Raw genomic sequence first — 11,800 nt, forward strand, 5'->3', positions numbered from 1 at the left:
ATGCAATGTTGAGTGACATTTGTAGGAGCCAACCCTAGGTGTTGCATTAGTTGTAACCCAACTAAACAATTTCATGAGCATGGCATGTCATTTGTTAATTATGTTTATTCAAATACTAACAAATAAAATATAGCATATGTTGTTAACTCAAATGGTGATTTGGATTTTCATTTGTTTTAAGTAATGCCTAACAACTCCTTTAAAAGAAATAAACCATAAAGTAATTATTAATCAAACCAAGGAATAAATGCTAAAAGAGGAAACTATTTCCATTTTTGTATAACAAAACTATACTTATTTTTTATATACAAAATAGCTAAATAAAGTTCCTAATATGTATAAGAGTGTTGTGAACCACACATCTAATAATCCAATGGATGAGGTACACCAGATTTGAATTCCAACTCCAAATCAAATTTGAATTCAAACAAAGAAGAAGAAAAATAAAACAGAAAAAGAAAAGAAGAAAAAGCCTCACAGCCCAGCTTCACGCACAGGTCGGCCCAACCCGCACGACCAAACTACTAGCCTAGCCCTCCACTTCTCCCCCTCTACTGGCCCATGTGCGGCTACAAGTAGGCCGGGCCTGACCACGCGCGGCCCATGCAGCCAGCCCGCACGCCGCTCACGCCTGCACACCCCTTTCACCTCGCCTGTAGCCGCTGCCACATGGGCCCCACACGTCAGCCACCACCCCAGCCACAGTGTTGTCTTCCTCCCCACGCCGAACACTCCTTCAAGCAAGCCTCGACCGGCGTGGTAGGTGCGGGCTAGGGGGTCACACGAATCTCCTGGTCCTGTCCCCTTGGCGCCACGCCCACGCAACCCTTACGCCAACCACCCACGCCTGCGATGCCGTCCGATGCAATCGGCGCATCGTCTGCCGTTCGCGCCGTCCGCCATTGGAGCTTGGAGCTCAGCTATAAAAGCCCCGGCCCTAGGAGCCCTAGCGCGTTCCCATCGCCCCGCCACCACCTTGTGGCAAATCACTTCACACCAAGCCAGAGAAGGGAGGGAAGAAGGAAGGGGGAGGGAGGAGGGAGAAGGAGGCGCCATCGGAGCACCACCGAAGCCGTCGGAGCAGGAGACGACGCCACGATCGGCTACAGTAGCGCCGCACTGCTTCCGAAGCTACATAGCCTCGAACCACCACTACATCACCACCCTATCTCCCACGACACCAACGGTGAGCCCGGTCCTTCCCTGCTCACCGCCAGACCATGCTGCTTCGGCCATGGCGCTCCACACCGGGAGCACGTAGGCCAAGGCCGTCTCTGGCCTCTAGGTACACACACACTCACGCGCACATCCACGACCACGCCGAGACCGCCCCACTGGTGCCCCGTAGTGCTCCTGCGTGCCTCGCCGTCACCACCATGCTATCGTGGATGCCGTGGAGCCCCTACCAGCCACATGGGGACCTGAAGCCCTGCCTTGAGTCCCTGGACGCCCTCGCCATGCCCCCACAGATCCGCAGAAGCCCTTATCCACCCAGCTGAGCCACCAGGGAGCCTACATGCGTGACCTCACCACCGGCAAGCACCGCCGAGCCACCGACCATCGTGGCCAATGCCCTGGGAAGCCCTGGCCACCACCTTGACCCTACCACCATACTCGCCGGGGCCTAGCAAAGCTTTTTCCCACCTCAATCAGACACCATCGCTGCTGTGGAAGACTCGCTAGTGAGCACACCACTGGTGGGAACACGCCGAGAGGGAAGCAGAGGAATCCTTCCTCGCTGGCCACACGCGCCTGCACCCGGTGCATGTAGGCCATGCCGAAGGAAGGAAGGGTGGACTCGGTCCACCGAGGACCCAGCTTACGGTCCATGGACCGTGAACACCAGTTCACCGTGAGCCACGTGATGTGGGTCGAGCTGTGGATGAAGCCCAGCGGAGGCCCAAGGTCATGACGTGGCTGCGTCATAGCATGCCACGTGGCGGGCTAAGCCTGGCCCAAATCTAGCCCAGTCTAGGCCCAACCGACCCAGTTTGAACCCGGTCCATGTTGACCGTTGACCGGTCATTGTTGACGGTTGACCTGGCCCCACATGTCAGCGGCACAGAGACTCCGGACCCACTCGTCAGTGAGTGACATCATGCTGACGTCATGACGACGTCATGCGGGTCCCACCTATCAGTATCAACACAGCCAAGGTGACATCACAATGACGTCAGCTACTGACATCAGCAACACTGGCCCCACACGTCAGTGACCCTGATCCATTGACCGTTGACTCACCCATTGATTTGATGTTGACTTTGACCGGACCCACATGTCAATGACTCAAGAGCCCCTGGTCCCACCTGTCGGAACTGATGACGTTGATGATGTCAAGATGACATCAGCAGGACCCCACTTGTCAGCTCGGAGCCGAAATGATGATGTCATGCTGACGTCAGCATGCCACGTGGACCTATCACAGCGTGACACATGTCAACCCAGGATTAATTTGGCATTTTCCATTTTCAGAAATAATTTAAACTTTGGAAATTCATAACTAATTCATACGACCTCAGAAAAATACAAAACTAGGACCAAAATTCATCTAAAATCGAGCTTTACGCAATAAACCCATGTTTGAGTGCATTTGGCTCTTTTGAATTTTCATTGCTTCTTTGTGCTATTTTTATAGACGTCGCTAACGCGACTATAATACGATCGTTGCAGACTCGGAGGAGAACTAGATGGACGAGGATCATGAGTACCATGAGGAGAACGGAGACGACTACACGGAAGGTGCCACATCCCAACCAATCTCGTAGCACCTATTACGCATGGCTAATATAGAACTGCTATTGCTTTACTTTATTGTTATAATCGTACTATGATAGGACTTGCATGGTAGTATGCTTACTTGATGGCCTCTACCTTGATGCAACCTTACCCCTGCATACCCTGCTATTAGGCTAGACACACGCTTATTGCTGTATTTCATTACTTGTACTTCTACTACACTTATACTACATTAATGCGTGGTGTTATCTGGACTATGGGGAGAGTGCTGCGTGTGTGACTTGGGTGTGTGGAGGGTGAGGGTTGTGTCGACCAAGTTGGAGTATACGACAAGCCTGGGGCAAGTCTTGCCATGGGGTGCTACCTAGGCACCCCTAGAATGGATACCTATGGTGGGTAAATGGTATACGAGGTGGTCCTAGGTATGAACCTGTGATGGGAGGAGCCCGGGATGGAGGTGCAGTGGTGGCACGATAAATGGAAACCCTAATGAAGACATTCTGGCTTGGTCATCCCTAAGGACTTACTAGTACTCAGACTCACCAGGAAGCCTTACGTACCACTCGCCCTATATGGTGTGGGACAGCCAGACTACTTGGTAGGATATTGCCACTACTGCTAGGTTGATAGCGGACAGTGTAAGGAGGTACTGGGCATGAAGGATTTCCCCCACACCCTTCTGAGACTTCATGGAGACCTTGTGGACCCGGCTCATGACTCATAGTTTCAGCCACCCCAGACTAGACTTGGGGTGTACCAGGACTGAATGGTAGAGTGGCATTATCCTAGGCTAGCAAGTGGCCAAAATCAGCCTAGTTGACGATGGTCAACAAGAAAGGCAGATCTTGTGGTTATGTAAAACCTCTACAGAGTGTATGGTTGATCGATCGATACATGTGCTGACTTATCGGCTATGGACCTTTCCTGGGTTTCGCTTAAACTAGATAGCGAGATGAGTCCTTCTCTTCTTCCCCCCATGAGAGATCATCATAGAAAGGTGATTCAAATTCCTCATCACTATCACTATCATCATTGCTAGCATTATCATCACCACTACTATCATCATCATTTTGTTCCTTTCGTTCACCCTTGGCCATAAGGCATAGATGTGTAGAGGATGATGGCGGTGGTGTCGGTGAAGATAGTGAAGAGTCAATTACAATAGCGGCCACCTTCTTGTTCTCATTCTCACTATCATCATCGGATGAGCCACTTGATGAATCAATATCCATGAGCCAATCACCAACAATGTATACCTTGCCATTATTCTTCTTCTTGTGATACTCCTTCTTCTTGCCATCCTTCTTCTTGTACGGCTTGCTCTTCTTCTTCTCATCATCATATTCATCACTTGAGTCATCTTTCTTGCCCTTGTACTTCTTCTTGTACTTATCTTTCTTGGGTTTGGGGCATTGATGAGCTAGATGACCAAGTTCTTCACAATTATAGCAATCCATCTTGGAGATGGGCTTTCTTCTATTACTAGTGAAGAATTTCTTCTTCTTGCCATCAAACTTGACACCATTCTTGTTGAGCTTCTTGAGCATCTTGGCGGTTCTTCTCACCATGAGAACAAGACTTGCATCATCAATTTCATCATCACTTGAGCTATCATGATCAACTCTTGCTTTGCCCTTCTTCTCTTGGCTAGCCTTGAATGCCAAGTCTTTCTTTTTGGTGAAAGAAGGGCCATCTTGTGGTGTGATGTGCATGTACATCTCATGTGCATTGATCTTTCCTAATATTTGAGTTGGTGTAGTGGTGGAAAGATCACCTTGATGAAGCACCATCACAATACGCCCATATTTGTCAATGGGGAGGACACTCAAGATCTTTCTTACAACATCAGAGGGTTGCATTTGTGTGAGTCCAAGCCCATTGACTTCCTCTACAAGAACATTCAAGCGTGAGTATATCTCATTAGCGCTTTCTCTAAGAAGCATCTCAAATGAATTAAGCTTTTTTATAACAAGGTGGTAGAGTTCCTCACGCTCACTCTTTATTCCCTCATGGAGTGCACAAATGTCCAACCATAGTGCATAGGCGTCCTTGTGGTTTCAAACACGGTTGAAAACATCCTTGCAAAGGCCTCTAAAGAGGTGTGTGGGGTCCTTAGGTTTTAGGAAGCCTTGTGAGGCGGCTCTAAGAACTCCAACATCTAGAGCTTCTAGATATGCCTCCATGTGAATTTTCCAATAAGGAAAATCATCTCCCTCAAAGATAGGAGGAGGTCTATCCCCGTGGGACATCTTTCTTTAGGCGGTTAAGCCTAATTAAGCGAGCGCGAGGCTCCGATACCAATTAAAATGATCAAGATGCCCAAGAGAGGGGGTGAATTGGGCTAATTCTAAAATTCTTTGGAAGAATTAAACCCTACACTTAGCCCACTTCACCCCTTGTGCCTAGAATATGTTTCTATTGTTCTACCGCACAAAAGTTTTGCACTCTAGGTTCCAATCCTACTCTAGCATGACAATTCTAGGAATATAAAGACAAGAAATGAATTGCTCAAATGTAAATGCTCAAAGTAAACAGAGGGAAAGGAACACCGTGATGTTTTCCCGAGGTATCGGAGAGTCACCACTCCCCATTAGTCCTCGTTGGAGCACCCGCGCAAGGGTGTAGCTCCCCCTTGATTCGTGCAAGGATCAAGTGCTCTCCACAGGCTGATTTTTCGACACTTTGTCACAGTGAATCGCCCACAATGGCTCACAACTTGAGTTGGGTCATCCACAAGCTCCGCCGGATGATCACAAAACTCCTAATCACCACCGAGCCATCTAGGTGATGGCGATCACCAAGAGTAACAAGCACAAACTATCACTTGACCACGACAAGCCTAATGAGAAGGGTGGATGCACACTTGCTACTCTCTTTGCACTAATTAGGACCTTAATCTTGGATTCTCAAATCTCAATCACCTCACTAGGCTCTTGCTCTCCCTTGCACTCTCAAGGTGTTTCTTAGCTGAACAAATGGGCAAGAGACCTCCCTTGGATGAGTGGAGTAAGTATTTATACCCCCTGATTCAAAACATAAAGTTTGGAGGCTGAGTTAGCATTCTATGGGGTGATTGGATGCTCTAGTCAGGGTGACCAGATGCTCCGGTCAGTTATACCCGCCACTGTATCAGAAAGAGCCATTAAGTTCTGACCGAACTTCGACCAGCATTCGATCAGCACTGACCGAACACATCTAGTCAAGAAAAATGCTCTCTAGAACCTTACTGATGTTGACCGGACGCAGGCACCCAGAGTTCGGTCACTTTACTGTTCAGCATCCGGTCAGTTATCGGATTCAGACCAGCGTCTGGTCAGCACTGACCGGACGCGTCCGGTCAAGAAAATCCTTCTCTGAAACCTCTCTGGAGTTGACCGAATGCTAGCACCCAGCGTCTGGTCCACCTTCACTCAGCGTCTAGTTAGTACCAGATGACATAGTTGATCAAATGAAATGACCGGACTCTCCCTCCAACGTCTGGTCACAACCAAACCAGCGTCCGGTCAATCATTTGACCCTCTATTCAATTCCAACTCAAAATTCTATATGAATGAAGTTTACTCCAATTGATCTTAGGGCTATTCCTAAGCTACCTAGTGCTAGGTTGGACAAGTATGTACCACACCTAACCCACTAGACTTACCTTGGTCAAGCTACTAGTCCATACCTCCTTAATAGTACGGCAAAAGAAAAAACAAAGTCCTAAACTACTCTAAGTGTCTCTCCATCACCAATCGATACTTAGAACTAGTCCATCCTTAACCTTGTCATCCATAATTTGAAAACCAAACCGATTTCCATTGATAGGAGCATGACAACTATGATTGCCCAATCAATTGCCATTACCATGACCTAACTCAAATTGCCTCTGCAAAACACATGTTAGTCATAGTAATCTCATGTCGTCATTAATCACCGAAACCCAACTAGGGGCCTAGATGCTTTTAGGCACCACCAAGCATTTCCACATTGACTACATCAACTTCATGGTTGCTAACTTCAACATAGTGTACCATGTTATCCTCGGCTGACTAGCTCTCGCCAAGTTCATGACCATGCCACACTACACGTACCTGATGTTGAAGATGCCAACGGAGCAGGGGATCCTTTACCTATGCGCCAACCTCAACATCACCTATGCCTATGAGAAAGAAAGCTTTGCGCTTGCCGAGGCTATCGATGTCTCCATTGGCATGCTGGACTGCATCACTACCTCATAGTAGATGCCACCGAAAGAGCTAGAGATCCCTACAACAGAGGTTGCCCGAGCATCAACCAAGTCCAAGGAGGTGAAGGAAGTGGTCCTTGTCCCCGGTGACCGGTCTAAGACCACTCGGATTGGGGCCGACCTTGATCCTAAATAGGAAGACATGCTCATCAGCTTCCTAAGGGAGCACATCAATGTTTTCGCATGGAAACCTATAGACATGCCCGGCATACCTCGGGAGTTGATAGAGCACTCCTTAAATGTCTCGATGATCGCTAAGCCCATCAAACAGAAGCTTCAATGATTCGTGCAAGACAAAACTAAGGTCATTAGGGTAGAAATAACCTGGCTTTAAGTGTCGGCTTTATTAAAGAGGTGTATCATCCAGAGTGGTTAGCCAACCCAGTTCTTGTAAGAAAGAAGAATAAAGAATGGAGAATATGCGTTGATTACACCGATCTCAACAAACACTGCCCTAAAGTCCCCTTCGGCTTACCTCACATTGATGAGGACGTAGATTCTACTATCGGTTGCGAACTCCTATGCATGTTAGATTGCTACTCTGGTTATCACTAGATCACTCTAAAAGATGAAGATCGGATCAAGACGTCATTCATCACCCTGTTTGGCGCTTACTGCTACACGACCATGTCCTTCAGGCTCAAGAACATGGGTGCTACTTATCAAAGAGCCATCCAGCATTGCCTCAAGGACCAGATTGGCAAGAACATTGAGGCCTATGTTGATGATGTGGTGGTTAAGTCTAAGACTATCGATACCCTCATCTCTAACCTCATCGAAACCTTCAAAGCCCTAAAGGTGTATCAATGGAAGCTAAATCCCACTAAGTGTATTTTTGACGTCCCATCTGATATACTAGTCGGCAACATCATCAGCCATGGTGGCATCAAAGCCAATCTAGAGAAGATAGAGGCGGTGACCAAGATGAAGCCACCGACCTACGTCAAGGACGTCTAGAAGCTAACGGGCTGCATGGTGGCTTTAAGTCATTTCATATCCCATCTAGGCAAAAAGGGACTCCCCTTCTTCAGGCTACTCAAGGCTCAAGAAAAGTTCATCTGGTCAGAGGACGCTGATAAGGCATTCACTGTGCTCAAGCGATTCCTCACCTCACTTCTAATCATGAACACGCCCCAAACAAGTGAAACCTTTCTAGTCTACATCACGGCAACCAACCGGGTGGTCAGCACGGCCATCATCATCGAATGGGAAGAGGCCAGACATGCCTACAAAGTCCAATGTCTAGTGTACTTCATCAGCGAAGTTCTGAACAAGTCTAAGGCTCACCATCCTCAAGTCCAAAAGCTATTGCATGCTGTCCTGATCACATCTCGGAAGCTCTGCCATTACTTTGAGACCTACCCCATAGCTATGGTTACTAAGTACCCACTCGGTGACATTCTCCACAACAAACAAGCCAACAGCCACATCATTAAATGGGTGGTTGAGCTCGGCACCTACTCCATCGAGTTTAGGTCACGCCAGATGATCAAGTCGCAAGTGCTCGCCGATTTCATCGCTGAGTGGATGGATATGCAGACTCCTATCCTGGCCGATCATCTCGAGCACTGGACCATGTACTTTTATGGATCCCTCAATCTCAACAGCGCTGGGGTAGGCATATACTTCATCTCTCCATTAGGGGACAAACTCCGTTACGTCCTTTGCATCCACTTCTGGGCATCCAACAATGTCATGGAATATGAGGCGGCACTACACGGTCTCCATATAGCCACAGAGCTTGGCGTTAAACACCTCATGGTATACGATGACTCCACACTCATCATCAACCAATTCAACAAAGATTGGAGCTATACCAATGAGAAAATGGGCGCTTACTACGCAACGATAAGGAAGCTCAAAGACAAGTTTTACGGAATCGAATACCACCATGTGGTTTGGGCTGATAATCAAGTAGCCGATGAGCTATCGAAGTTGGGATCAACCCAAGCAAAAGTTCCAGTCAGAGTGTTCATCGAAGACCTTGTGACCCCTTCCATCAAGCAGGCGCAAGAGGGCATCGAAGAAAAGCTGCTTGTCGAGCTGATAGTCACAGTGGTCCTTGGTCTGAGTGGTGATTGGAGAGAACCCTTCATCAAATATCTAACCACCATAGATGTTCCAGCTGAAAATACAGAGAGAGAGCGCCTCACTCGCCATAGCAAGCATTATGTCATAGTTGATGGGAAGCTGTATCACAAGAATGCCAAGGAGGAGCTACTTCAAAAGTACATCTCCATAGAGGAAGGTGAAAAGATACATAAGGACATCCATGCCAGCACTTGTGGCAACTACACAGCCTCTAGAACACTGGTGGACAAAGCCATCTGAGCTAGTTTCTATTGGCCTTTAGCTACCATCGACGCTGAGGCACTTGTTCAATGGTGTGAGAACTGCCAGTTCTTCGCTAAGAAAATCCATGTCCCGGCTCAGGCCCTGCAAACTATTCCTGCATCTTGGCCCTTTGCATGCTAGGGACTGGATATGATCGGGCCCTTCAAGCCCGCGCCAGGAGGATTCTGCTGGGTTTACGTCTGCATTGACAAGTTCTCCAAGTGGATCTAGTACAAACATCTTGTTCAAGCCACAACAAAGAAGGCAGTCGAGTTGCTTGATGACATCATCCATAGGTTTGGCCTGCCGAACAGCATCATCACCGACCTAGGGTCGATGTTTACCGACAGCAACTTCTAGGATTTTTGCGACAAAAGATGCATCTTAGTCAAGTACATTTCGGTGGCTCACCCTAGGGCGAATGGCTAGGTCGAATGTGCCAATGGAATGATCCTAGATGCATTGAAGAAGAGGCTCTACGAAAATGAGTAGAAGCACCCGAGCAAATGGCTAAAAGAACTATCGGCTGTGGTCTGGGGACTAAGGACCCAACCTAGCCATAACACTGGTGTCTCCCCATATTTCATGGTCTTTAGCTCCGAGGCCGTTCTACCCGCCGACATCACCTTTCGAGCACCTAGGGTGGAGCACTATGACAAAGAAAACTCTGACCAAGCTTGGGCCGATGATATCAATCGCCTAGAAGAGGAGCACCTGATCACTTGTGTTTAGACATCAAAGTACCTCGATGGCTTGCATAGGTACTACAACCGCAACATCAACAATAGGTTCTTCATGGTCGGAGACTTAGTCCTTCATAGCAAATAGAAGACAGAAGGCATGCACAAGCTCTTGTCACCCTAAGAGGGCCCCTTCGTCGTCAAGGCGGTCACCCGACCAGGGTCCTACAGACTATGTGACATGAACAAAGTTGACATCCCTAATTCCTGGCATATTGATCTCCTTAGGCGTTTCTACCCTTGAAATGTTCCATACAAAGATATGTACCTTTCATATTAAAGTTTTCAATAAAGTTTTCATTCTGATTCTTTCTTCATGTTGTTTTCTCCATGTTCATTCGCTAAGCAACACCTCTTCATGTATAACATCTTAAAGATGACATGAACTATGCCTAAGGCAAATCCGTGAACAGTCACATTGACTCTCAGATGTCCCCAGAGATAGCCTTGTCCTAAGCTTCTCCCAACACGTGCACGAGCATCTGCCCTCTGCGTTATGGGCGATCAGAGCAGCGCCCTAGCGATGCTTTGTTCTTCCTACACACACATGGGCTCTACACTCTGTGTTACAGTTAATAGGCTAGCTAGGGCTGGAGGCTCAGCTATAGACTAACTAGCCGGATGGTTTATATTAAATATAAACACATGTACCAAAAAACACTAAGTGTTCATCAAAAGTCGTTAAGTACTTCTTCATAGTATTTTGACAAAAGTTTTATCCTAATCTACTAGACATTGTCTCACCCTTCGCTGAATAGGTCAACGTCCCTGGCAAGACTCGCCGCTGCTTCCTCGGCCTCGTCTTCTAGCTTGGCGGTCTTCTGTGCATCCGTCCCTTGGGTGAAGCCAGTCATTATCACTACAGGCTTTACCGAAGGATAGTGCGACCACAACACCACGAGCACATGGATGATAGCCCCAAGGGTAGCAATACGCATGAACTCCTTGAAGTCTGACCATGCTGTCTGACACTAGTCCACGATCATTCAGGGTGGTAGGTCACCGGGTAGCTACGTTGTCCTCTTGGGCGGAGCGAAACCAATGCAGTCCAGCATGGGCTTGATCCCTGCTATCATCACCTCCAGCTTATCATCATGGGTCTTGACTTGGTCCCCGAAGACCTTGAATTGTGCATGTGCCTAGAAGCGGTACTCTGCAACATAGTAACAACAGTATGCTAAGCATACTCCTATCGCTGCAAGGAAGGATCGACAAAAGATGCACTTACGCTCAAGATCTATAGTGACCTTCTTGGCCTTCTCCTCTGCCTCCTCTTTCCCCTTAAGGAGTTGCCCCATGACTTCGTGGGATAGGTCGAGCTCCAACTCTAGGGCCATGCACCAAAAGTAGACATCTCACAATGGCAATTATCAATAGAGCAAGGTCTAAAGACATACATTTTTGCTGGTCAGCACTAAGGCTACACTGCTCAGCAAGCATTTGGGTCTCCACTTCCAATAGCTAGTGATCCTTCTCCAATGCCAAGACCTTCACCTCTAGATCCTCTCTATAGTGGCGCTCTTAGGTAAGATGCACCTGGAGGTCAGTCATCGATGCCTGCAAATTCTTATTCTCCTCTAGCACCAGTGTCATCTCCTCCAATTGTCATTGGCACTGCTTGGATATCTTCATTACGTTCTGCAGCAGCACGTGTTCAAGAACTACATTCGGTAACAGGCACAACACAAGACTATTTCAGGTTTACCTCAATTCGGCTAACCATCGCCTATAGGTCAGCTCTTAGCCTCTTCGTATCCGCGCT

General features: G+C 47.8%; 1 protein-coding gene across 1 annotated transcript; it reads left to right on the forward strand.

Annotated features, from left to right (window-relative positions):
- Nucleotides 1-7,936: 7,936 nt before the first annotated feature.
- LOC136534807 (uncharacterized) lies at nucleotides 7,937-9,295 on the forward strand. Its single transcript, XM_066527168.1, has one exon. It carries the CDS (start codon nucleotides 7,937-7,939, stop codon nucleotides 9,293-9,295), a length of 1,359 nt encoding a protein of 452 aa, XP_066383265.1.
- The last annotated feature ends 2,505 nt before the right edge of the window (nucleotides 9,296-11,800 follow it).

Source organism: Miscanthus floridulus, unplaced genomic scaffold (genome assembly GCF_019320115.1).
Source record: "Miscanthus floridulus cultivar M001 unplaced genomic scaffold, ASM1932011v1 os_2314_1_2, whole genome shotgun sequence".
Lineage (NCBI taxonomy): Eukaryota > Viridiplantae > Streptophyta > Magnoliopsida > Poales > Poaceae > Miscanthus > Miscanthus floridulus.